The sequence below is a fragment of the Sorghum bicolor genome, chromosome 1, assembly GCF_000003195.3.
Source record: "Sorghum bicolor cultivar BTx623 chromosome 1, Sorghum_bicolor_NCBIv3, whole genome shotgun sequence".
In the NCBI taxonomy this organism is placed as follows: domain Eukaryota; kingdom Viridiplantae; phylum Streptophyta; class Magnoliopsida; order Poales; family Poaceae; genus Sorghum; species Sorghum bicolor.
Window position 1 is genome coordinate 13,009,181 of NC_012870.2, and position 24,507 is coordinate 13,033,687.

The 24,507-nt window shown below is 38.7% G+C and overlaps 3 protein-coding genes across 6 annotated transcripts; 1 reads left to right on the forward strand and 2 right to left on the reverse strand.

The window, feature by feature from the left end:
- LOC110430367 (serine/threonine-protein kinase HT1-like) lies at positions 2,589-6,963 on the reverse strand. Of its 3 annotated transcripts, none has more exons than XM_021447997.1 (7): positions 6,117-6,963; positions 5,741-6,037; positions 4,212-4,333; positions 3,795-4,003; positions 3,538-3,712; positions 3,241-3,375; positions 2,589-3,113 (listed from the first exon to the last, which is right to left on the reverse strand). In XM_021447997.1, the coding sequence occupies exons 2-7, from the start codon at positions 6,027-6,029 to the stop codon at positions 2,907-2,909; spliced, it is 1,137 nt and encodes a 378-aa protein (XP_021303672.1). In that variant the 5' UTR covers positions 6,030-6,037; positions 6,117-6,963; the 3' UTR covers positions 2,589-2,906. The 3 variants fall into 3 exon arrangements, with proteins under 3 accessions (XP_021303672.1, XP_021303676.1, XP_021303673.1); XM_021448001.1 differs by having other exon boundaries at positions 6,594-6,893; XM_021447998.1 differs by having other exon boundaries at positions 5,741-6,290; positions 6,364-6,893.
- LOC8062231 (protein tesmin/TSO1-like CXC 3) lies at positions 11,409-18,169 on the forward strand. Of its 2 annotated transcripts, XM_021446000.1 has the most exons (11): positions 11,409-11,659; positions 12,778-12,944; positions 13,355-14,072; positions 14,391-14,755; positions 14,837-14,908; positions 16,324-16,504; positions 16,589-16,684; positions 16,794-16,860; positions 17,314-17,479; positions 17,567-17,944; positions 18,028-18,169. In XM_021446000.1, the coding sequence occupies exons 1-10, from the start codon at positions 11,597-11,599 to the stop codon at positions 17,913-17,915; spliced, it is 2,244 nt and encodes a 747-aa protein (XP_021301675.1). In that variant the 5' UTR covers positions 11,409-11,596; the 3' UTR covers positions 17,916-17,944; positions 18,028-18,169. The 2 variants fall into 2 exon arrangements, with proteins under 2 accessions (XP_021301675.1, XP_021301679.1); XM_021446004.1 differs by lacking the exon at positions 12,778-12,944 and having other exon boundaries at positions 11,414-11,659.
- Positions 18,886-23,322, reverse strand: LOC8062232 (organic cation/carnitine transporter 7). Its single transcript, XM_002466725.2, has 6 exons — positions 23,099-23,322; positions 22,217-22,488; positions 21,101-21,338; positions 19,918-20,449; positions 19,625-19,827; positions 18,886-19,337 (listed from the first exon to the last, which is right to left on the reverse strand). The coding sequence occupies exons 2-6, from the start codon at positions 22,483-22,485 to the stop codon at positions 19,128-19,130; spliced, it is 1,452 nt and encodes a 483-aa protein (XP_002466770.1). The 5' UTR covers positions 22,486-22,488; positions 23,099-23,322; the 3' UTR covers positions 18,886-19,127.

The following is a 24,507-nucleotide window of genomic DNA, read 5'->3' on the forward strand; positions in this document are numbered from 1 at the left end:
TTATGCATCGCTAAATTGCTTTTATTTCTAACAGAATCTTTTAAACCTAGTTAATCTATAATTAGACAATATTTGTCAAATAGAAATGAAAATACTACTATTCCTATTTTGCTATTTTTTTTGAAAATAAACAAGGCTACAGCTGAGAAGCTCTTCTGTAGAAAAAGGATGAGTCGGACCATTTTAAAGGAGTCATAAATTGTGACGGCTTTAAAACGGCTCTAGCTTCTTCGAAAAAGCCATTTCAAATACACCATAAATGATACCAGATACGAAAATGCTAAATTAAAATGTTACAGACTGAAATGCCTATATATTCAGCCAATCCCTAGAAATTTATAAAAACAGAAAGATTAAGGCTTTGTTTAGGTCTAAATTTTTTTTGAATTTTGATACTGTAGCATTTTGTTTTTATTTGACAAACATTATCCAATCATGGAGTAACTAGGCTTAAAAGATTCATCTCGCGATTTACAGGCAAACTGTACAATTAGTTTTTGTTTTCATCTATATTTAATGCTCTATGTATATGCCGCAAGATTTGATGTGATTGGGAATCTTGAAAAGTTTCTGATTTTTTGGGTGAACTAAACAAGGCCTAAGTTATCCTCAACATATATGTTCATTGAACTTATCATCCACTACGAACTAATCATATATCAACTAGTTACGTTTCTTCTGGTGGAATCTGACCATTTTGGTTTAAGTCCTCGACTTGATATGGGTGTTCGTATTTTCTTGGATTTATTTCAGAATTTATCGGCGCTATGCTTTTAATGGTAGGCAACGTTTTCGTCGACAGCGAGGCGCCTGTGTGAATCTCGTGATTTGTCGGCTCAGTCCTTCAGAGGTGCTCATAGAGGTAGGATTTGCATAAGTGTGTTCGTAGATGTGAGTGTGAGTATGCATATATTGTATTGTGTAATTCTCAAAAAAGAACTTACCATCCACTACTTTTTTAGCAATAGAATCATATTTTTTTTCTTAAAACAAATTATCATCAGTCACAGAAATGATCAGCCCAACAAGATAGATATGTATAAAAACTAGAAGGACTAAAAGAGGGCTTCGCGGGCCACCGGCTACCGCAAAGTATAGCTGCTTGGCTGATAAGTCATGTTTGAAAGTACTGTTTATTGATTTGTAGTGAGAGAAAAACACCGCTGATAAACTCAAGCAAATAGATGAGATTAATGATAGTGCAATCAACTGGTCAGCACCACTAAAATCGATCCTACTCGCTCTGTTCCAAATTATAAGAGCGCCTTCAACAATGGAATTAACTTGCTAGCCATATAATTATGAGTAATCCAACATGCTAGTATAGAAAAAGCGTATAAAATAGACACATAAATCATAAAAAGTGTGTAAGCTTAGCTCTTTACAGAGAACTAACTTACCATTCTCTCTTCCTTACGTAATAAAATATTTTATGACTAGCTCTTTCAACATTGTTAGAGCTGCTCTAAGTTACTTTGGTTATATTCTATAAATCAAACTTCTCTTATTCTGACCAAATTTATAGAAAGTATACTAGCATTTATAACATCAAATTAGTTTCACTAAATCCACCATGCAATATGTTTTAAGAGTGTAATTAATTAGTATAGTAGACGTCAATATATATTCAATTTTGCTATATCATGCCAGATTAAAATCTTCCCATCCACATCTGAATATTTATTCTAATAGGATGCATGGAAGAGAATAATCATGCATGGAAAAAAAACACTAAGATTCGGGTAAAAATCTTCTCCTACATACCCTAGTTTTATTTATTGTCAACTTATGTTGGATTTAGACTTAAGAGTATGATTATTCTGATGCAATTTCTAAATAGAATTGGTGTATCTAAAAAATTAGTATGTGGAAAGAATATTTCACCTGATTTTTGCACACATTTAATTTGGGCGTGAAAATCTAGATGCACTTCCTCTATCCCCGAAAGCTTCAACTCCTAGAATCTGTGTCAGTCAATTTTTTTTTTAAATTTGACCAACTTTATCAAAAAGAGCATAAATATATATGACATAAAATGAGTATCTTATAAAAATATAATCTATGATAAATTTAATGGTATTAATTCAATACTATAAATCTTAGGGTTTTTTCTAAAAATTTAGTCAGTTTTAAAAAATTTGACTTAGGACAACTCTAGAAGTTAGAAGTTTTTAGGGGGGAAGGAGTAGGTGGGAAATTTTTCACTGAAAACAGAGTAGACAATTCTTATATATTTCTACAAACTTGATCGAAGTTAGTGGAGTTTAGCTTAAGACGAAACCAGAGTGAGTTATATATTTCTATAAAGTTGATCAAAATTAGAGCAAATTGATTTAAGACAAAGCCAAAGTGACTTATAATTGATGAGGGGGCGAATATAAAAGGGCAGAGTAGCCAGCCGACATTGGGCCTCATAAATAATGAACTGATTCTACTACGTTTAAGTCCAAACAACAAAGGGTGAAAAGAAAAACAATAGCCACAGCACCAGCATGTCTCAAAATGGCCTGAACAAATGATCAAAAGCACGCTATCAGGTAAACACAAATTTATTTCAGTCCATTCTTGTACTCAATTCTTAGCACAAATGGAAATAATAATCACAGGGTAAAGATTTATACTGATCAATGGCACCAAAATGGGCATAGGAGAGGTAGCAGTTTCAAGAGTGTAACTCGTATACCAAATCTCTTTAGAATCACAATTACAGCACCATAGTGGTATAAAAAAGATTGTCGACAGTGGACAGCAAAAATCGTATGAGAGCTACTGTTGACACACAATGGTGGCAAGTAGGGAGAACTGTAAGCGCCGACTGCACAGGTCGCGCAATGAGAAGCATGCCCTGGCCTAGTCATTTACATGAGGAAAATGTTGCCGAGGGAAGAGAATACCGTGAAAAGAATCTATGGACCCCGAGCCTTTGTGAAGCATAAGCATCCTGATGACTGGCCATCTGGTATCATGCCACCGCCTTTGCTCGTGTCCAGAGCCTCTAAAAGCTGCACCACTTCATCCATATCAGGGCGTTTATCAGGGTTTGCATCCCAGCATTTCCGCATAACATTCGCAAATGCACTTGGGCAGCAGCGAGGAATGTCTGGGCGCAAATTCTGCCGAAAGAAAGAAGGAATGATTACAAAAAATAATGTATATATATATTTGTCATCTGCACATTACATGGGGGAGAAAGGAAAAAGTAATTGCACATCAGCAGTGTATATGGAACACAGGGCAAACCTGGTGAACAACGGCAGATGAGACATCAGCAAAACTTAGGTCTGGGTAAGGCATGTCACAACAATAGATTTCCCATAAACAAATGCCAAAACTGTAAACATCACACTTCCTGTTGTATGGCTTACCATCAAGAACCTGTTATAGAACATACAAAAAAACAGGAACATTAAATTTTTAGCATGGGAATAACTGAAAATAATACAAAAAACAGGAACACTAAATTTTAGCATGGGAATAACTGATAATAATGCACATTATGAAACAGAAAAGAAAAAAAAAGGTCAGTCCAGTAAATACCTCTGGAGCCATATAACCAAGTGTGCCTGTTGCACCAGTCATGTCCTTTGGATTCTGAGCCTCAACACGAGCAACACCAAAATCAGCAATCTTAAGGTTTCTTTGTGGAGTAAGTAGCATGTTTTCGCTTTTCACATCCCGATGTACAATCTTTCTGGAGTGCAGATAGCTCAATCTGCAAAGGAAAGCACCAGACAGTTACCAGTGGGTTCACAGAAAACAATGCATGGCAGTATTTCAGCTTAAGTGTTCTTTACCCTCTAGCCAAATCCAATGCAAGCTGAACCACGACTTTGTAAGCAAGCTTCCGTCGGCTGTTCTTTATCAAATATTGCTTCAAAGTTCCTCCAGCGAGATACTCTACCACGACACAACATGCTCTTGCAGGAAAATTTGTACGTGCACCACCATTGGAATTGTTTGCTGGAATCTTAAGGTCTGTGGTCCCCATAGATGCACCCACAAACTGCGAGAAAAAACAACACCATGCATTTAAGTACTTCTCAATAGCACAAAAGAACAAATCTTTTATGGAAGATACCAGCTATGAACTGGTCATGGGCAAATTTTGGTAATAATCAGTAAGCTAATCAACAGTTTTTTTTAACGCAAAAGGATCAACAGTTTTACGGAGCTACATACATGAAGATGCACGGATGCATGAAAATATTCACCTTTGTAACATTAGGGTGGCTGAGCTTATGCCAAACAGCAACCTCCGTCTTGAATGATGTTCGTAAAGCAGCAGTTTCAGCTTCCGTGGCAAAACCATCTTCTCCCCAGTCCAAAAGCTTCACTGCATGTATCAAACAGTAATATTACTTATCTGTTCCATGGAATTGTGGACATATAGTGCACACATATGTCAACATGACAATAGAAGATCAATGAAGCATCATAAGCCATTTGTGACACAAAGAATCCCTATTCAAACAGTGAAAGTATGTGGATGTTAACTTTGGAGAATTGACTAAAAAAGATTTTTTAAAAAGTATAGAAAAAGGAGACCCACCCCCGCACCAGCCCAAACTAAACGATATCGGTATTTATTTCTAATTAAAAAAAATAACAGGAAGTGAGGTGCTCCATGGTCTAAAGACCACAATCTTGTAAGTCAAAGTAATAAATTTTGGATGAGGGAAATTGAATTGGATCAAAAAATAAAATCTTAATCTGACAAAAATGTAGCACAAATGAGCTTCCGATGGCATTATCATTTGTCCTGGTCACATATCTACAGCTGATGAACACAACAATTGTATCTACTGTGCTATAAATGATGCAACGATAGCTTATTGACTATTGACAAGCACAAAAATGGCCCATCTAATCTTGAGAAGGCTGCATGAACATTACAAAGTTTGGAAAGATTAAGTGCAAAACATTATTTGCACATCAATCTCCAAATGACTTGAAGATCAATTGATAGAAGGATAGACACTTTAAAACATAAGGAAAAGGAAAAGAGGTCAACATCGAAACATCTCCGACTGGCAAGAAATTGACTAAGGGGGAAGGGGCAGGAGGACTGCAGCCCAAAGGTGAAAAGTACTGAGATGGAGAGGGAAGAATGAGAACACAAGCATACTTTGGGAAGTCCAGAAAGAATATCCTGATACTATTAATGCTGCAAGACCATCAAGTGGGAGTATGCAAATATGCAAAGGCACACACATGCATATCTAAATTCAAGGCACGACAAGTTTAAGTATGGTCCAACTAGAGCAGCCCATAGTTACTATCTTACTGGATTTCTCCATTCAAGAAACAAGTTCTTCAGTATACTATCCACCAACCATTAAGGTCAGATGCACATTTTAATCCATAGGTTTCAGTGAGCACAAGTTTATTTTGAAAGGGAAAAAAGGCAAGCATATCTTAGAGCCGACAATTTAGATGTAGCATATGCAGCAATAGCATTGTGTCAAGCATGAACAATCAAGACGAACCCTGGATTAAGGCATAGTGCTGCCATGCCAGGTATTACTTTCCACAAAAGTCTCAAATAAGCAGGGCTCCCATTTCATAGGTCACATGTAGAATAAACTTCAAGAAGCTACTGGAACTAGTCAGTAAATGTATCATACAACCAACACACAGATGCATTGTTTCGATCATGTATATCTTGAATCCGTAAGACAGCATAAGACTAAAATGAGCCTGTCTGCAACATTATCGGACACTTTGAAAGAAGCAGAATTACCTGCGACGTCCTGTCCATCATAGGTGCCCCGGTAAACTGTGCCATACGTCCCCTGAGCAATCACATAGCGGATCTCCAGCTTCGCAAGGTCGATCTCCCACTCCTCCTTTGGCCCCTGGGATTTGAGATTGGCTTTGCCCCAGGTCTTGGTGAGCTGCTTCTCCAGCTGGATGTCGAGGCTCGTAAGATCAATCTTGTCTGCACGCACATACGTATCGTTGCTTCCCAAGCTGCCGGACCTCTTCAGCTTCTCCTTCGCCTCGGGCATCGCGCTGGTGCTCGACGCCATCGCCTCAGCTGCCAAAAGCAGCTTTCAGGGAAAGCTTCCGGGAGCCCCCAAACCAAGAACAGACGAACTCCTCTAGAGATGGAGGACCTGTGTGCTACAGAACATGCTGGAGCACCAGAGACGAAACAAGAACCGGCTTCTTGCCCCCAAGAAAACCAATCCAAGAATCGGTAAAGCTTTTTGACCGGAGATAGCTAAAATCTTGGGCAGGATTTGACTCGAGAGATGTACCAAACCAAATTCCCCGAATTAGGCCGTGACCTGGCAGGAGACAGACACCGGTGGATCCAATCCAACAAGTAAAAGAGAGGTTGCGGTTGCGGCTCTATTATACCGAACTAAAGCGACGGTGGCTGCACGAAAGTGAAGAGCCAGGCCCCCGGAGACCAACCGGCCGAGTTGACCAGCGGCCGACGAAACCGGCAGGAAAGATCCCGAGGTGGAGGCGCCGACCGCTCGAATCCAATCAAGCAGAGGCCAGGTTGACCTGACCCCCCGCCCAGCAAGAACACGGGACCCGGCGGAGCCACCGGTCGCGGAGCGCGCGAATCGGCGCAAGATTACCTCCGGGGAGGAGACGACGCGGAGGCGCCGTTGATTCGTGGACCGGAAGCTTGGCCGGGAGCGGCGGTAGAATTGGCGCTCGGGGCGGGGGTGGTGGGGGCGGTCCCGGTGTTGACGAAGCGTGGCGAGGCGACAGATAGTTTATTTGCTACGGCCACCACCCACCACCGGCAGCTGCGCCCGCTTCGCTTAGGCCTGTCCGCTCGCCCGCCTTGCCGGCTCGGCCGGCGGGCGGCTCCCTTTGTTGTAGGCCGTGTCTCTTGCGGTCGCGAGGATATGCTGCTGCTTCTCCAGCCGCCCGCCACGGTCCAAGCTGGACTGCAGGCGAGAGATTTTTCTTTCGTCTACGGCATGCCCTCAAGATGATTGTCAGTCATCGCCGTGGGTCCTCGGTTTTCAGTCAAAAAGGCAGGCTGATTAGAGCATCTCCGGCAGTTATAAAGGTCTTCGTTTCATAAGAGAAAATACAATCTCTAAAGAGAAAAGTAGTGGAAGGCTATAATCTAAGGGACTGAGAAAAAAATCATTGGAGTTAGGCCTTGTTTAGATCTTTTTTTTTTGATTTTGACACTATAGTATTTTTGTTTTTATTTGACAAACATTATTCAATCATGGAGCAACTAGGCTTAAAAGATTCGTCTCGTGATTTACAGATAAACTGTGCAATTAGTTATCTTTTTTATCTATATTTAATGTTCCATGCATGTGTCGCAAGATTCGATGTGATGAGAAATCTTGTAAAGTTTTGGGTTTTTGGGTGTATCTAAACAAGACCTTAGATTTGGAGAACTGATTTCCAAAATAACATTTTTTTCTCATTAAGGATTAAAAAAGGAGTACCGGAGATGCTCTTATGCAGGCACTTTCAGAAATAGCTCTAGTATGAATTCGAGTTGAATATAAAATTATTATTATTATGTTCTCTTCTTTTAAAATTTTGAGCTGATATTTTCTGTAAAATAAAAATAAGTTGTATGCATTAGGTAAACTTACTCCCCCGCCCCCCGCCCCCCCAAAAAAAAATGCATATCGTGCTTCTTGAAGAGTCAACCATTTTTAAATTTGACTAAAAAATTATGAAAAATATATTAATAATATCTCTAAAGTTTATTCTGAAAGTATATACTATGTCCAATCTAAAGTCAACCATTATACATAATAAACATCGGTATATTTTTTGTATATACTTAGTTAAACTTTAAAAACTTTAAATTATCGAGAAATGATGTGTACTTATTTTTGGAATGGATAGAGTATTAGTCTAGTGCTATGTGGTCCCATATAACAGATGGTACAATAAGTTTTATTTTCATTCTTTTTCTCAATTGAAGTACAACTTTAGTATTATCAGTTTGTTAAATATTGGTTGCCTAACAATCAACCAAATAATAATGGTATGATGGTTTTGCTTGTGTGTTTATCAACGTGGTTTGCGAGTTCTCACATTTATTAAAGTTTTGCCAAGAACGTTCCCTTGCACTTCAAAATATAAATTGAATGTTGAGTTGTACCTGCTTGAACGATACTATCTAAGTTGAACATCTCCCTCACACTTCATAATATTAATAAGTTTTGTCAAGAACGTCTCCCTTCTACTAGCCGCTAAGCAAAAACCTAGCTTAAATCGAATTTTAAACTGTTTGAAACAGAGCCTATATATTGGCACCGTTATTTGAAACAAAATATCATTTGGTTTATCTTTTAGCTAATTTGATTACCTAGAAAAAGAATTGACTAAACAAAAAAGGGATGTGATGGTTTTATTCTTTGATCGTTATAATGTGATGTTAGGAGAATACTTGGTGTTTGAATACCACAAGACCTTATTTAAGTATATGAGCCCTCCTTTTATACACAGTAACTACAAGTGGAACGAGAAATGTCGGAATCATGTAAATTCCCTTGTCCTCGAAATGTCCGTACAGAATACAATTATCCTACCTTTGTGCATAAAAGGAATGCAATTTTGGATGCATTCTTAGTTAGTGTCTAAACTTTGACTAAATATATAGATAATAATACTAATGTTTATGACATCAAATAAATATATTATGAAAATATATCTCATGATAAATTTAATGATACTTATTTAATATCATAAATATTGATTTCTTTTTTATATAATTAGTCAAACTCATGATCATAAATATTGATTCATCATAGAATATATTTTCATATGATGTGCATATGCGTGATGTGCATTTTATGTCATAGATGTTGTTACTTCTTTCTATAAAGTTAGTCAAATTTAAAAAAGTTTGACTGCGGAGGGAGTATACAATTATCGTTTTGTTCTCGGTGAGACTATTTAAAGTTTGACCAAAATTACAACAAAAAACATCAGTATTTATTACACAGATATATACTATGAGACAATATCCTATGAAGATTTTGTTGGCACTTTTTGTTTGTTTTAACCTGGATAAACTCAAAACTTGATTTGATTTGCGTCCTTTTGAGGACCGAGGGAGTAGTAAACGAGAAGATCTAAAAAAAAAAAGAAGAAATCTAGTTGTGCCGCAGGTGCACTTCCATTTCTTATCCTCGCAGCAACGAAAGCGCCGTCCATGGAACCAAACAGAAAAGCAGGCACACGAACGTCTGGTCTTGCGTCAGGACACACACACACACACACACACACACACACAGCAGCAGCAGCAGCAAAGCCGCCCGGCCGGCCGGCCCATATGTGTGACAGCGACCGAGCTTTTGCTCCCACTATCAGAGCATGTGGTGGTGCCGCCTTAAGCCAAGATGATCCGATCCGATCCAGCACTGAAAAAGATCGATCCCGAATGCAACGGCCGGCGATGCATGGATGCCGCAGGGGCTCATCGGCACAAGACGATGATGATGATGCGTAATCGCGTACTGTATGTTCAGAAATTCAGAAAGCTAGCTGCATGCTTGCGGCTGAAGCCTGAATCAAGAGGACCAGGTAGAGAGAGCATGCAGCGACTATGGTCCATGGCCGTGGTGGGTGCCTGCCGGCCTCTCCTTTTCGCCGGCCGGCCGGCCGGCCGATTCGGAGCCCACCTCAGAACTTAGATCAGCCAGCCGCCCAGCCCCCCTACATGACTATGGCATATTACAGGTGCTAGTGCGGTAGTGGGCGGCGAGCGTGAGATATTGGGTGTGTTTGTTTTCGCTTATCTGAAGTGCCGATTCGTTCGTTTTTTTTGAAGTAAGACTGAAAACAAACTGCACTCCAGCAACTCCCAGTCTCAACATCTTATCTTTCGGGAATTTGGAAAATCAGCCCAATTGCATAAAAATATACACACGTGTATCGATCGACCAATCTAGAGTGAAAAGGTATAGAAAAAAAAGGAGTATGACTGAGTTCCTAATGCAAATATATATACGATGCAAAATTGCTTTTTCTATATATTTTAGAAGTGAGATTTTAAAAACTGTTTAAACCAAGTTTGATGATGTCTTCAAACATTTTTGAGATTTAAGTCTTTGTACTAGTTTTTGGTCTTTGTAACTGGCTCACCTTGGTCTCTTGTTTGAGATACTGATATCCTCAATTTGTATCTCAACTTGTTGCTTTCTAAAAAGCAGAGTTTATCTCTTAAAAAAAGACTTAAAAAATTATTAGAGGAACTGAATAAATGTACTCCTAACTTTTTTTAGCCACTTACAAAACTCACTGATTTTACCAATTGTTGTTTTATAAACTATTGAAGATGCTCTTAGAGCATTCAAGATATTATTTTTCATTTTTGTTATTTTCTTGTTTCTTTTATTATAATGAGTGTGTGTACTAAATAATAAAGCTTCCTTCGTCTAAAAAAATGGATTATTCTATTTTTCATCTTTGCAACACGTTTAGATGGGGATGGAGATTGTGATAGGGATAAGGAAATATTGTATCCTAACTATTCGTTCTATCTATTTTTTACATCTTATTTAATCCTAGCCATTTATTCATTTCTCTTGTTCCCCTTTTCGTCCCATTCTCTATGGCCTTGTTTAGATGGCAAATTTTTTTGGTTTTGGCTATTCTAGCTCTTTCATTTGTATTTGACAATGTTTTCCTAAATGTTAAACGGTAACAATCGGTCACCTACCGTTTAGCCATTATTGGGGCTAAATAGTCCATTAAATGGGTTAAACAGTCCATTAAACGGATGATTAAATGGAAACAGTGTACCAATATGTAGCGTTTACACGGTGTTTAAACGGTCTAAACAACCGTTCAGGCAAACAATGGTCTTTGGTAATTATTGTCTAACCATAGATTAACTAGGCTTAAAAAATTTGTCTTGTAAATTACAGACAAACTATGTAATTAATTATTTTTTATTTATATTTAATACTCTATACATATGCTGTAAGATCTGATATAACGGAAAATTTTGAAATTTTTTCGGAACTAAACCAGGCCTATATATATCCCAATACTTAGTTGATGGCCTGGTACCATCTTGGCGCCTATTACCGATAGAAGGCACCGAGCCCAATTTAAAACGAGATGCCCAAGATACTCGGCCCAATTACTAAGATAGCCCACTAAGGCCTGGTTTAGTTCCTATTTTTTTTTCAAAATTCTTTGTCACATCAAACTTTTTAACACATGCATAAAGTATTAAATATAGACAAAAATAAAAGCTAATTGCATATTTTATATCTAATTTATAAGATGAATTTTTAAGTCTAGTTAGTATGTAATTAGACAATAATTATCAAATATAAAAAAATGTTATAATAAGCAAAACCAAAAGAATTCGTGAAAACGAGGCCTAAAAAAAATAAAAATAGAAGAACTAACCCAGTCAAACACCCGCACACGTGTCATAGACAAGTACACTTCCCGGGCCCTACATACATCTGAAAAGGCAGGGTTCCCGCCCACGGCGACCGCCTTGAGGAGCCTAGCCGTGCCGTGCGTTTGAGGCGGCGGCGATTGAGGAGCCAAGGGGGAGATAGGAGAGGAGACGGCAGGCAGGCACCGGCGGCGCGGGCGGTGGTCTCTTCTCCCGACATCACTGGAGCAGATGGACGCTCCGGAGAGCCCCCCAGCCGGGCGACCGTCATCGCCCGCCGTCGCGCTCTACGAGGTCCGTTACGCCGCCCCCGCCGCGGTTTGTCTCATCAAGTGCTAAAAGGTTCCTGCTTTCTACTTCAATGTTTTCCGACGGCGGTGTGTGCGGTGACGGGATTTGGGATGAGAATTACGTATGTGTGAACGGGTTACGGGTCGGCTGACGAGTGACAAATGCAAGCAGGGTTTTTTTTTTCTTTTGTTAGTTCGTCGATCTTCCCGGATTACTTCTGGGTTGGTGTCTGTATTGTTCATCGGTTCGAGTTTTGGGCGTCGTATTTGATGGGGGAGGTTAGGGTTTAGGATGGGCCGCGATTGATGGCGATTGGCTATTGCTTCTCCAATCTCCGGCGTCAGAACTAGTGTTTTCCCTTCCGCGGATGGATGTGGGACATTGGCTTGCATTTTGGTGGTCCATCTGCGATACTCTTACGAATTATTTGTAGGTTTGGGGCAAAATTGGATGAGCTACCTAGTAGTGGCTTAATTGTTGTGTTTCAGGAGGGGATATTTCGGTTCATTGACTCTCCAGATTGTTTGGAAATGAAGCTCTTTCCATTGAGAAACTTAAGATTTAGATCCGTGTATTGTATTGACTACTGTTTAGTTCATCAGCATTTTTACTGCATTTCCTGTGAATTTTCGTATTGAAAAGGATTACGATCGCTGTCTACTACAAATGCAAATCATGCAGGTAAATAGGTGTTACGTGAGTGCTTCATGTTGGAATTGGAAGTGCCTCCTTTAGATCCACTAGCAATATGAATTGTGCAGAGATCAAAATAAAATGAAATACCCTGGGACTTGCAGAGTAGAGTTTTTTTTTTGGCTGATATTTCCCTTTTCCTTTGTGTAGTTCTTGTTCAAGTACTTGCATAAATGGTACATTAGCATGTTTATTGGTCTTATGGGTGGTTTCAAATTATGCCCTCAGTTTTGTTCACCTCCATTGTAGTTAACAAATTAATAATTTAGTGATATTAGAGCATTAGTAAGTTGTCTCTGCATATACCTGCACAAATACACATTTAATACGAGCATATGACTACTGCACACTCACATTATAAGGTAGTTATTTCATACTTAAGTTTTTTCCTTGAGGCTTGAGTTTCTAATTAGATTTTACACTTGCAGCACTCTCCTATCTTTGATTTCATCAATAGTTTATCTCCTATAGCAACACCGAAGCCTTTAGGTTCAACACAAAATGTCCAGCTCAAGTCATTAAACTTACCACCCCTTTCTTCAATCTTCACCTCGCCCCAAGTTAATCAACGAAAGGAATCTAAATCCACAATCAGGTAAATCTTCTATTATCATTTCTGATATGTGTTTTTTTTATCATTTAGGGGGTCTTTAGTCCCCCTTTTATCCCAAACAAAATCTGGGTTTTAGTCCATTATTTTGCATAATGGAACTAAACACCATGCAATTTTTTTGGCAAAATGATTGTCATTCTCCATTTTGGATTTTGGTCTCAAGAGGCAAAAAAAAACCAAAAGAGCCTCAAGAGGCAAAAAAAACCCAAAAGAGCCTCAAGAGGCCATAATGAGGGCAAAAATTTTGCATTTTGGATGGAACTAAACATAACCCTGAAAATTTTGGCATTTTGCATTTCATCATTCCAAAATAGTTGATATTTTGCATTTTGCATTCTATGGGGAACTAAACACCCCCTTAAACTTAGTACACATTTTTACATGTTGACCAGGGATGTTAAGCTTTCTCAAGAACTCAATCCTAACTGCCAAAGGAACCAGATGGGGACTTTTAGCTGCATTGAACTGTCTGGATCCGCGACACTTGCTTCAGAAAATTGTATTTCTTATGAGGATGCAACAAATTCACCAAGCAAATGGCTTCAATCCACCCCGTTTGGTAGTGAAACTTTAGGAGATGCCAAGAAACAAGATACTGATGGCAAAACAAATCATACTGAAGATGTGGAACAGGTAAAGCAATCAAGCACATACTCTGATCAGAATGGCCTCGACCAAGTGGACTCATCGACTTCTGGAAGAATTGTTCAGGAGAATGAGCTGGCCAAACAGGATAGAAATGATTTAGCACCATGCAGTTTAAACCACTTGATCACAAATTGTGGTACTGGTAATAGTGTCATATCAATATCAGATCTGGCCTTAGAAGCACAACAACGGAGTTGGAAATTAAGAGGTGATAATGTCATATCTAGCACATCTGTCCTGGCAGTGGATCGAAATTTCGAGAATTCACCAAGAGAACATTTTGTTGAGCCATTTGGATCTTATATCCAGAGTGCTGCTGATGACACTCATGTTTACTGTGCTGATGCAGCAGCAGGTGTTGCAACAAATCATGACCAAGAAATTCTCCCTGCTGTTATTCAAAACCAGTTGGTTTTAAATGACTATAACTTTGACACATTCAAAGCTAACACTGATGGCACGGTAATGGAGAATCCCTTGATGCCAAAAATAATTTTACTATTTCCTTTCTAATATAATTTTGGTCTGATTGATAGTGAATGTGTTTTCCTCCTGTAATTTGATTAATCCTCTGATACCAAATTTGGACCTTCATTCTGGTTATATTAACTAGCCAGAGACTGTACTGTTTAAGTGTTGAAAACTTCTAAATTGCATCTATTGTAAGTTTGTAACAGAAGTAGGTGTGAAACCTTGATTTGTTTGAAGTGCCTTTTATGTTTTTGTTTTCCTATTTGATGCATTTGTCAGAAAACATGACAATTTGTTTTCATCTCGCAGGCCATATCACAGCAGCAATGTGGTACCCATAGGCGTAACCTTTTTAAGGACAAGGTAGGGCCATCTAATAAGAGAGTGCAAAATAACTCAAATATTCATCATGCGAGTACATGTGGCAATAACTATCTGAAGCCTGTGAAGCCTGGTATTGGTTTGCATCTGAATACTCTTCCCTTGAATTTATCCAACATGCCGCTCACAATTAATCCTCCACTGCTACCTGAACAAACTAGTCCAGCAACAGTAATTTCTAGCAGTGAGACCGCTCTTTATGGCAGTGAGGTATGCACTCATGTTGACGATTATTCTCAGAAAACCATGACTAATGCTGACAAGTCTGACCAACAAAGTCACAAGAAGAGAAGGTTAGTTAATATATGCCTCTCTCGCTCTCTTTATCTAGAATTTTACTCTATTGATGGTGACTTTTGGGAGTCCTTTTGCAGGCGCAAATTACAAAACGATGATGGTAAATCATGCAGACATTGTAGCTGTAAAAAGTCAAAATGCTTAAAACTGTAAGGTTCCTTGCAATACACAGATTTTTCCATGTACACTTTACCTGTATCCATGAGGATATCAAATGCGTTTGAAGCAGACAATATGATAATGTTCGATTTGGGCTGTTCCAATGTACTTGTAATCATAAAATGATATGGCCTACCAATGATTCAGGTATAAGACAAATACATGCATATGGTTGATGTGCAGCAGATAAGGTTGGTCTTTCCTACCAAAACACATTGAAATTGGCTGGAAATCAGCCTGTTTTTACGGATATAGAAAGTTTCTAGTTAAAATACTTCTCATATTTTTATTTCCGGAAATAACTTATTCTGTTTGAAAATAATCTCCTTGGTTGGATTCATGTAGAGTCAGCCTTGACTGCAATATAGTTCGTCATACCCTGGTTTTCATGAGGAGCTCAAGAACTTGGGCTTCGGACAGTTCTGTCCCATTAGTGTTGGGTGCATCTATTTTCAAGTCGTTCTTCTGAAGAGTGCTGTTAGCTTTCTGTCTTTTTGAGACCAGTACCACATACTCACTCATAGTTTCAATATTATAACATGAGTGATAGAGGTTTGACCAATGGAATTCACAAAAATTTCTCCATCAAGATAAGGGGGTTCAAGCTTCCTTCTAAGTCATATTTAGAATATGTTTGTGACCCTTAGAAAACAGGGAAGGTGTGGAGGGGTGTGTGAGCGTGTTTGGTTCTATGTATGACTCCTTTTTTCTTCTATTAATACAATGATACGCAGCTCTCCTGCGTGTTCATGAAAAAGAAAGAATATGTTTGTGACATTTGAGTAAGCTGTTTTTTCCAGCTTGCAATGCAGCAGAAATTATGTTTTTTCCTCAAATTATTTGTATCAGCATGACCAGTATTTCTTGAGGCTACCAATTCATAATTGTGGTTTCAAACAGCATTGTTGCTTATATTTTGAGGAGGGCAGTAGGCAGAGCAATCCTAGATTGGCAATACTGAAAGTCAGTTTGCACTTTTGTATTCTATTATTTTGCTTTGGTAATAATTAAATTAAACTTGATGGATTTTCAAGCAACCTTCAAAGTTCAGACATGTCTAAACATTCGATGTATTTCACGGCTGTTGTTAATCTATGCAGTTTCAACTTCCTCATATAAAAAGTCTCAATATAATGATATGCAGCTCTCTAGTGTGTTCGAGGAAAAAAACTTGCATTGATTTGATTTAATTGTATACTGCCTGGAGAACAGCTCCATTGATTTTGTTTCCCTTGTTTCTTTCAACATGCAATGCCTTGATATCTGAAAGGTGAACATAAAACTACTAGTCAATGCAATGCCAACAGATTCCCTTACTCTTTGTGTTTTTGAAAGAACCAAACGTATCTTGCAGATTTATCATAATATTTGACATTATGACCATCCTTTTCCATTTCTTGTGTAGTTATTGTGCATGTTTCGCTGCTAAAGTCTATTGTTCAGAATTCTGCTCATGTCAAGGCTGTTCCAATAATCATATGCATGAGGAAGCAGTTTCTCATATTCGCAAGCAGACTGAATCTCGTAACCCTCTAGCATTTGCTCCAACAGTCACTCGCAAATGCGGGTCTGTTTCAGAACTTGGGGTAAGAACTAAGAAGAACAGATCCTGTTAGTTGCATTTTTATTTTTTCCTTTCACTATTGCTCATGGCATCCCATTCATTGTAGGATGATTCTAACAACACTCCTGCTTCCGCTCGACATAAAAGAGGATGCAATTGCAGGAAATCTTCTTGTCTTAAAAAATACTGCGAGTGCTTTCAGGTACCATTTAACTTGCCAATTTAGTTTTCTTGACTTGATCTAACTTTGTTAATAAATTGACCCGTTCATGTGTTTATTTAATATATAAAATGTTATTCTGTGTCGTAAGAGTGGTGTAGGGTGCTCCATAAGTTGCCGATGCGAGAGTTGTAAGAACTCCTTTGGAAAAAGAGAGGGTGAGTTTGATCCCTTCTCGATATTCTTTTCTTTAGAAAAATGCAATTAACCAGTTTACATGCTTCTCAGTTTAATGTACACTAATGTTTGCCAAAAATTGTGCTTGCCATCTTATCCCCATGTTCCTTTCCACAGCACAGCTTTTGGTCAAAAGGTGCTGTGTAAGTTCAATAACTGTGTCTTGAATTTTTCAGTTCCATGTCTGAATTTAGTTTACATTTGTGCTAGGATTTTTATATAGCTGGTTAGAAACTTATGATTGACAAAACATGAATAAGAACATGCTAGGTGGTTTGAAGTTGGGTGGCTAACACTGAATTAGTTAGAGTGTGCAATTTCTTGACAGGGTAACACTGAATTTGTATTTACATACCACTTGATCTTCATCTTTGAATTGGAGCAGGATTTAATGCTCTGTTGCCAGGTTTTAATGCTCTTATTTTCTCTTGAAGGTGTGCTGTTGTTAACTACTGAAAAACTGAAGAAAGGGGGTGAAGCAAAAGGCACTCATGGGAAGGAAGAGAAACTTGCGTTTGACAAACACCATATGATTAGCCAATCTGGTGATCTTGCAGCCACTGAGAATCTACTCGCAACACCTTCGCTTGAGCCTTACAGGTTAGTCTGTCTTGTGCATGGATGTTAGCATGATTCTTGCCTCCCTTACAAAACTCCACATGCTTAACGTTTTGAGTTCTCTTTCAGATCTTCCTTCCTACTTCCATCTACATGCTCCAAACTGCCACCGTCAACTGTTGGGTTATCTTCTGGACTGCACAACCCTCGGTCTCCCATGAAATCAGATAATTTGCTTTCACCTTTTGAAACCCGCGCTGCACCAATGATTCTCGGGAACGATTTTTCAGATATCCAGGAACTGGGTTTATCTTGCACCACCAGCGTCAAGGTTGTTTCACCGAACAAGAAGAGGGTTGCTCCCCTGCACATTGGTACGGCATTGTCCCCAATGGGTAGCAGCAGCAGAAAACTGGTTTTGAAGTCCATCCCTTCCTTCCCTTCACTAACTGGTGATGCTGATAGTGAGCCCCACTAAACAGAGTTCATCAGCGTATGGCTCCTGAGGTACACATTTGTTGTTTTCTTTTCTCCTCTAATGTTTTTGTTTGCAAAACTCAATTGACTGACTATGCAGTTTCCATTTTCAGTCTAGCTGATCCCTTCGGGTACCCTGGATCCTGGAAGATGGTGATTTTGTTCTGACGAAGAGTTGAAGGAACTTGTTTTAGCACCTGTACCATATAGAAATATAGTTGCATAATTTTGAGAGGCCGAAGCCTAACCGTTCCACTAAATGCGCTTGACCTTTCGTCACCTAGTTTTGTTAGCTCTATAATAAGGTCAGTATGTATATATTTCCACAGCTCGTGGGGGTTTACTTATGGAACGAATTTTCTTACTTCGTTCAAAAAAAGAAAAGAAAAGAAAAGAAAAGAAAAGAAAAGAAAAGAAAAGAAAAGAATGAATGCTTAAATTTAGCAGAGTAGTCAATTCAGTTTACTATAAGTTTGTGACCAAACATCACCGCTGTCGTTTCCAGTCATTTTCCTTAAACACATTACAGTCATGTACATATAACGCACGCATATACAATCTACCCCTATAAGCAATAATGACTGTCTTAGCGTTTTGCTATTGGTCCGTCATCTGAACTAAATAAATGGATCTAGAACCCTTATACGCATTGCTCAGTTGTGCTTGAGATGATCATTTTTAATGGCATATTTGGGACTTGATCTGTCATTTACGAGGATAAGCCTATATAGCTGAATGGATATCCCAATTGCATCCTTGGCATAAAAGAACAGTTCCAGTTGAGTATTTGAGCAGTAACATATTTAGAAACACAATTCTACAAATTCAATGCACTTGACCTCAAGAAGAATTAAACTTCTTGTGGGCTCATCCACAAACGTTAATACATATTACATGATGATCTGGATCTGGAGTACCTGCAAAACTCACGGAGTATTTAGGACAGAAATGTTCTGGCTTGCAAGAAATGCTGATAGCAGAAATATAACTCGGTTCGTAGACCTGCCTTTCAATGTTTTGATAGTACAAAATCCACAGGGAAGTATCTAACAAATTTGGAAAGTCATGCGTATATTTTGAAGAACTATCCAGCTCGTTATACACATCAAACATCATGTTACATGTGTATTCTCTGTACACATAATGATGGTAGAAATTTTGAACAGTGATGAACTACAAGCTCATCTGAATGCCAAAGTCTGATACTACAAAATCAATCCATTCCACGGCCCTTGGTCTCTACAGGGAAGAATATGCAGGCAACTGCAGCAAGGCATAATATCACCTCAAACACAATGAGTGCTTCCATCTGGTGGCAGCTCCGCAGCATAGCGACAGCAACAAGAGGGCAAACAACCCCACCAATTCTACCAACGGCGGTTGCAATTCCTGCACCGGTTGAGCGGACAACTGTTGGATATACCTATGAAAAGAAAGAAGGGAATTAGCTGCCAAGGCATACTCTGCTGCAACTGCAAGGAAACAAGTTCCACAACTTGACCACCAAAATTAGCAAAGCATGTTTAGAGTCTAAAGAACCACAGGCACAAATAAAAGGCGATTAGTAAAGGAGAACGCATAGTAGATCCAAATGGACGTGGGATACTCTGGTATTGAGCCCTGTTCTATGATTCTTAATTGATGGCAGTTTTACAGAATAATTAAGCATGGTATAACTAATATTATACACCATACAGCACTGATACAAACCTCTGGAGCATAAAGACACAAAACTGTAAAGCTCCCCATGGCACACGCACGGGCACCAAATAGAAGAATAGTTGTCAACAGCTCATTCTGTTGAAGTACAAGTGGTCCAAGGAAAGCACAGCATGCAAACATCATAGACCACATCGAAGCTTTTCGACCAAACCAATCAACAAGAACAGCAGACAAAAATAAACCTGGGATTTCTGTAGAGATTTCAAACCTCGAGTTAGTGTAATATTCCAGTGAGACATAACAGGAGGCCAAAAGAAAATAAGGGAGTTATCATATCATACCTGCTAAACTAGTGATGAAAGTGTCTTTGTAAAGATTGGTAACCTTTTGGTGCAGACCAACATTTACACCAGATGCACAGTTTTTATTTGCATCACTCAACTGTGATGTCAGCAATACTAACCCGTAATAAGCAAAGGAATTTGCATAGAAAACAAACCAAAGAAGAAGAGTTGATCTGAGCAGTTTGCGTGATAATAGTATGCGCAATGAAGCAAGACAGCCAGATTCGGAGCTCTTGGCATTGTCAACTGTGCATTCCTTCTCTCTGACAGGAAGAAGACATTCACTCTCAGAAGCAAGAGCGTCGTCATCAAATTTTGTTTGTCTATTGTATGTGAGAATTCCTGGAGGAAGAGCTGATTGGTTTGCATTGGCCATTCTCTCCAGGACAGCAGTGGCATCAGACATTCTATTTTGTGCACAAAGGTAGCGCGGAGACTCAGGTGTTAGTCCAAAGAAAGGAAGCAAGAGGAAGCATGGAAGGGCGGTGAATACTAGCAGCCACCTCCAATTCAATGCTGGTAATACAACCTACAGCAACAAATATAAATATAAATATAAATATAAATATAAATATAAATATAAATATAAATATAAATATAAATATAAATATAAATATAAATATAAATATAAATATAAATATAAATATAAATATAAATATAAATATAAATATAAATATAAATATAAATATAAATATAAATATAAATATAAATATAAATATAAATATAAATATAAATTACTAAAAACTAACAGAAAAGAAAGTAACCAATATAATGTAAGCAAGAAGCATCATCAAACTGATTACCAAATATAAAATTTACTGCATTTCAGCCATTTTAACTTACTGCAGAAAGTTCAAGAATTCAGATTGCCCACATTATGACATCATAATATTGTAATAGAATACAAATATTATCAGCATACCCGAAGTACATGCAAATGACATATGTGCTTGACACGAAGCATTCTGGCACAGGCACATGGTTTCAGAAACATGCTTGTATCATATTCCACCATAATCTACAGAAAGTGTACTCAAGGTTCTTTCTGGTTCTATATAGGCACTATAACTATAGTTCACTTTTCATTTGGATTTAATTTTTTAAAACAGCATGCTCATGTGATTGGGAACAATTTAGCATGCTAAGGATTGCATCTAAAAGGAACAAAAATTATCATTACCCATGCAAGTGAAGCTTCCAAGATTGTGCCGAGAGTCCAGAAAAGGGAAAAAATAACCATCCAAGTGCCACGATTTTGTGCAGGAACAAATTCCAAAAACCAAGATATAAACACATGGCTGCCACCCACTCCTACTCCAACGAGAAACCGAAGAGCCACCAAGCATAAGTAGTTAGGAGATAAAGCACTTAGAAAACCCATTCCACTAGTAAACAGAGTTGAAAAGATTAAACCAGTCCTGAAATAGGGGAACTGTAAGTTTTATCTCATTTTTGCTTGAAACAGAGTAAGGAATGACATATAAAGACTAGAAATATCCAACTTGCCCCTTTTTAGTTTCATTAAAGTCCTGAACTCCTGATTAGATCCTCTAGAAAAGCAGGTTTTTAATACCCATTTTCCAAGCCAAAGCATTGTACAACTAACTCTTCAATATAGTTCTCAAAGTAGTATTGTAATGTTGCTGTGGATCCCTCTTAGCATTCAGATATAGGAAAAGTAGAGAGAACACATAAGACATGAAGGAAAATTATCTATGCTTTTACCCTGTAATCCTTGTGAATCATTATATGAGGGAGCTTGCTGACATGGCTAGTTAGTTTGCCGACGAAGCAAATCTAGCCCAGCCGGATGCCATGAGCAAACCACTACCAATACCGCTGTAAAGATGAAAATTGCACTGGTTCTCAAATTTGAGAAGGTAAATAGCTGCTTTTGTAGTAAAAAGGTCAAACATGTACTTGCATGAAAGTAGAGGATATTAAATTAGAGTTTATCCTAGAGAAAACATTGCAGATTCGTTCCTTTTTGTGTCAAATTTGCCATTAGGTTTAAATGTGCTGGGGTCTTCTTACTGAAGTGCATTATTCAGTATTGAGGTTGTAATTTGGTAAGCAGTTGCAATTATAATCACATCATACTGAGCACGTATTACTTTATGATTCAAAAATCTATAAAAAAAAAAGAATATCCCATTAGTTCATATACAGACACATGTCGATCAAACCTTAAGAATTGATATGGTTAATTTGAGGTTATGATAAACTCAAGGTCAGGAAGGTTCAGTCGACAACCAAATCATGAGAGCCGCTTGCGCTTGTACCAGGAAACCCTCACCTCCGTCCATATTTGTCGGAAACAAAGCCCCAAGCACATGCACCTAACAGCATGCCAGCAAAGACAACACTTGAAAGGAGGCTCTCGTTCTCCGGGGAGACGTTCCATTCCTCTCGAATGAACGGACCAAGAAACGACAAGAGCATGAGCTCCATGGCTTCTGCGACCCAGCCCATCCCAGCGTAGAACAGAACAAGCGCTTGGAATTTCCCAAACCCCATCATGGTAAGTGCGTCATCTGTAGTATACGTCTCCATGTTAGGAGCCATCACCTGCGGATCCAGAGAAGTCATTCTGTCAGATTAGGATGTGAAGCACGAACGGCCCAGAGCTATACTGTTTGAAGTTTTTTTTTTCATTTGGAAATCGATCTGTAAAAGTTTCTAACTGGACAGTGAACAGGGCACAAGGGATGCATTTGAGCTCACAGACAGACGATATTATCAATTTACGCCACGGAAAAGAATATCCATGGATGGAAAAGGATATAAATTTAAGTTTCGAGTAGTCGATTGGATTAAGGATTTCCATGGGCAGCTAATAAATAAATAAATAACAGAGCTCGGTCGATCGACGGAGTATGAAAAAACAGCCAGACCCTGGTAGCGCGTCTTTTTTTTTTACCTCCCAAAAAATTTCTGCTCCTTGACGCAAGTAACCCCGGAAAGTGTAAGAGCGGGTAGATAGAAATAAAGAACATGAGGTCCGTATCAATCAAGAACAGTTAAAATAATCCCCCTGACGACAAGACGGCACCAAGAACAGGGCCCCCCCTCGAACTTGTAACCACCAGCCACAATGGAAGAGCTGAGACTCGGGGTGGGCGATCGACGAGGACTGGACAGCGGGGGAGGGAATCGGAGAGCGGGTGAAGGAACGAACCGTTGCTCGGCCGCCGCCGCCGGCGGACGTGGGGGAGGGAGCCGGATGATTTCCGTGGCGCTCGCACGCCGGGGTCGTGTCGGCAACGGGTTTCCTTCCTGACTTCCAGGGATGCGATGCGAGGGGAGAGGGAGAGGGGGGTTTGTTGGGGGAGGGGAGCGAATGCGCAATTGCAGGGAAGAAGAGGACGACGGGGAGAGGGAAGACGGGCAATGGCGTCGCGCCGCGCGCACACTCAACGAATGGAGGAGACCAAATAATACCCGTGTGGTCTGGTCCCACGAGTTTTTGCGTGGCCGTCGTTCGCCAGGTGGCGGCTGGGGTCCACGCCGCGCTCCTCGCGTCACATCTGCACGCGACGATTTCCCATCTCCACGGGACTTTTTGTACCTTTTTTATTTTATTTTATTTTATTTTATTTTATTATTATTGTTCTTATATGTATAAAAAAATAATATTCCCTTTGTTTCCACTTTATGTGCAGCTCTCTTTGACCGACATCCTCACAAAATCAATAAAGTATGCGTGCAAAACTTTTGGAAATAAAACTCGCGCACGTAATCTATGCGCTGCGCGCTTTGAATGGAAAATAACAAAAAGGATAATGCCATACTCTATTTTCTCCCCCATCTTAAATTGTTCGTCATTTTTTTCATAAAAAAAGAATATTTTTGATAAGTTATGTATATAAAAAGTTGAAATAATTTATAATTTAAAATAGATATGAGTGTTTTCTAAATAAAATTTTGATCTCAGTGGGTATATGAAACAATGTGTTTCTTTTTCAATTCCTCTTCTATATTTTACATACTTGGGAGCTAAGAGAAACTACAAAAGACTCTTCATATCCTTCCTAATCAATATCAATAGAAACACGAGGATTCCTCGCGCGTTGCCGCGGGTACGAATAAGGAATATAAATAGATTAGAATGTGTATTGCCTAGTTAGACAACTTGTATGTTCATAAAAAATAGATGACTTGCTAATGTGGACATTGCAATTGCATGAACTAGTGGATTTTAATTGTGTGTGATAGTGAATTGCCTAGTTGGATAGCTTGCATGTAGAAAGAAATAGGTAATGGAATTTTTCTTTATAAGAGTATAAGATAAAGATTTTTTTTAAAAAAAAATCGACGGTCTTTTTAATTGGATCTTTAATACAAATATTTTTTTTATTCCTGATTTCTCAGTAGCCAAAGATATAGAGCAAGGATGGTTTTTTTAGAGTGTGCACAAGATATGAAAAAGTTTTGGGTAGGACAGAGATATATAACTCTCTAAATTATGATAGATAGTAAATTTTAGAAAAACTTGAAGATGCTTTATCAACTGAATAGGATCTTTGCGCTTCAACCTGGCCACATTGGTATTGATACTGACATTATCTTGAATTTATTTTAAATTTG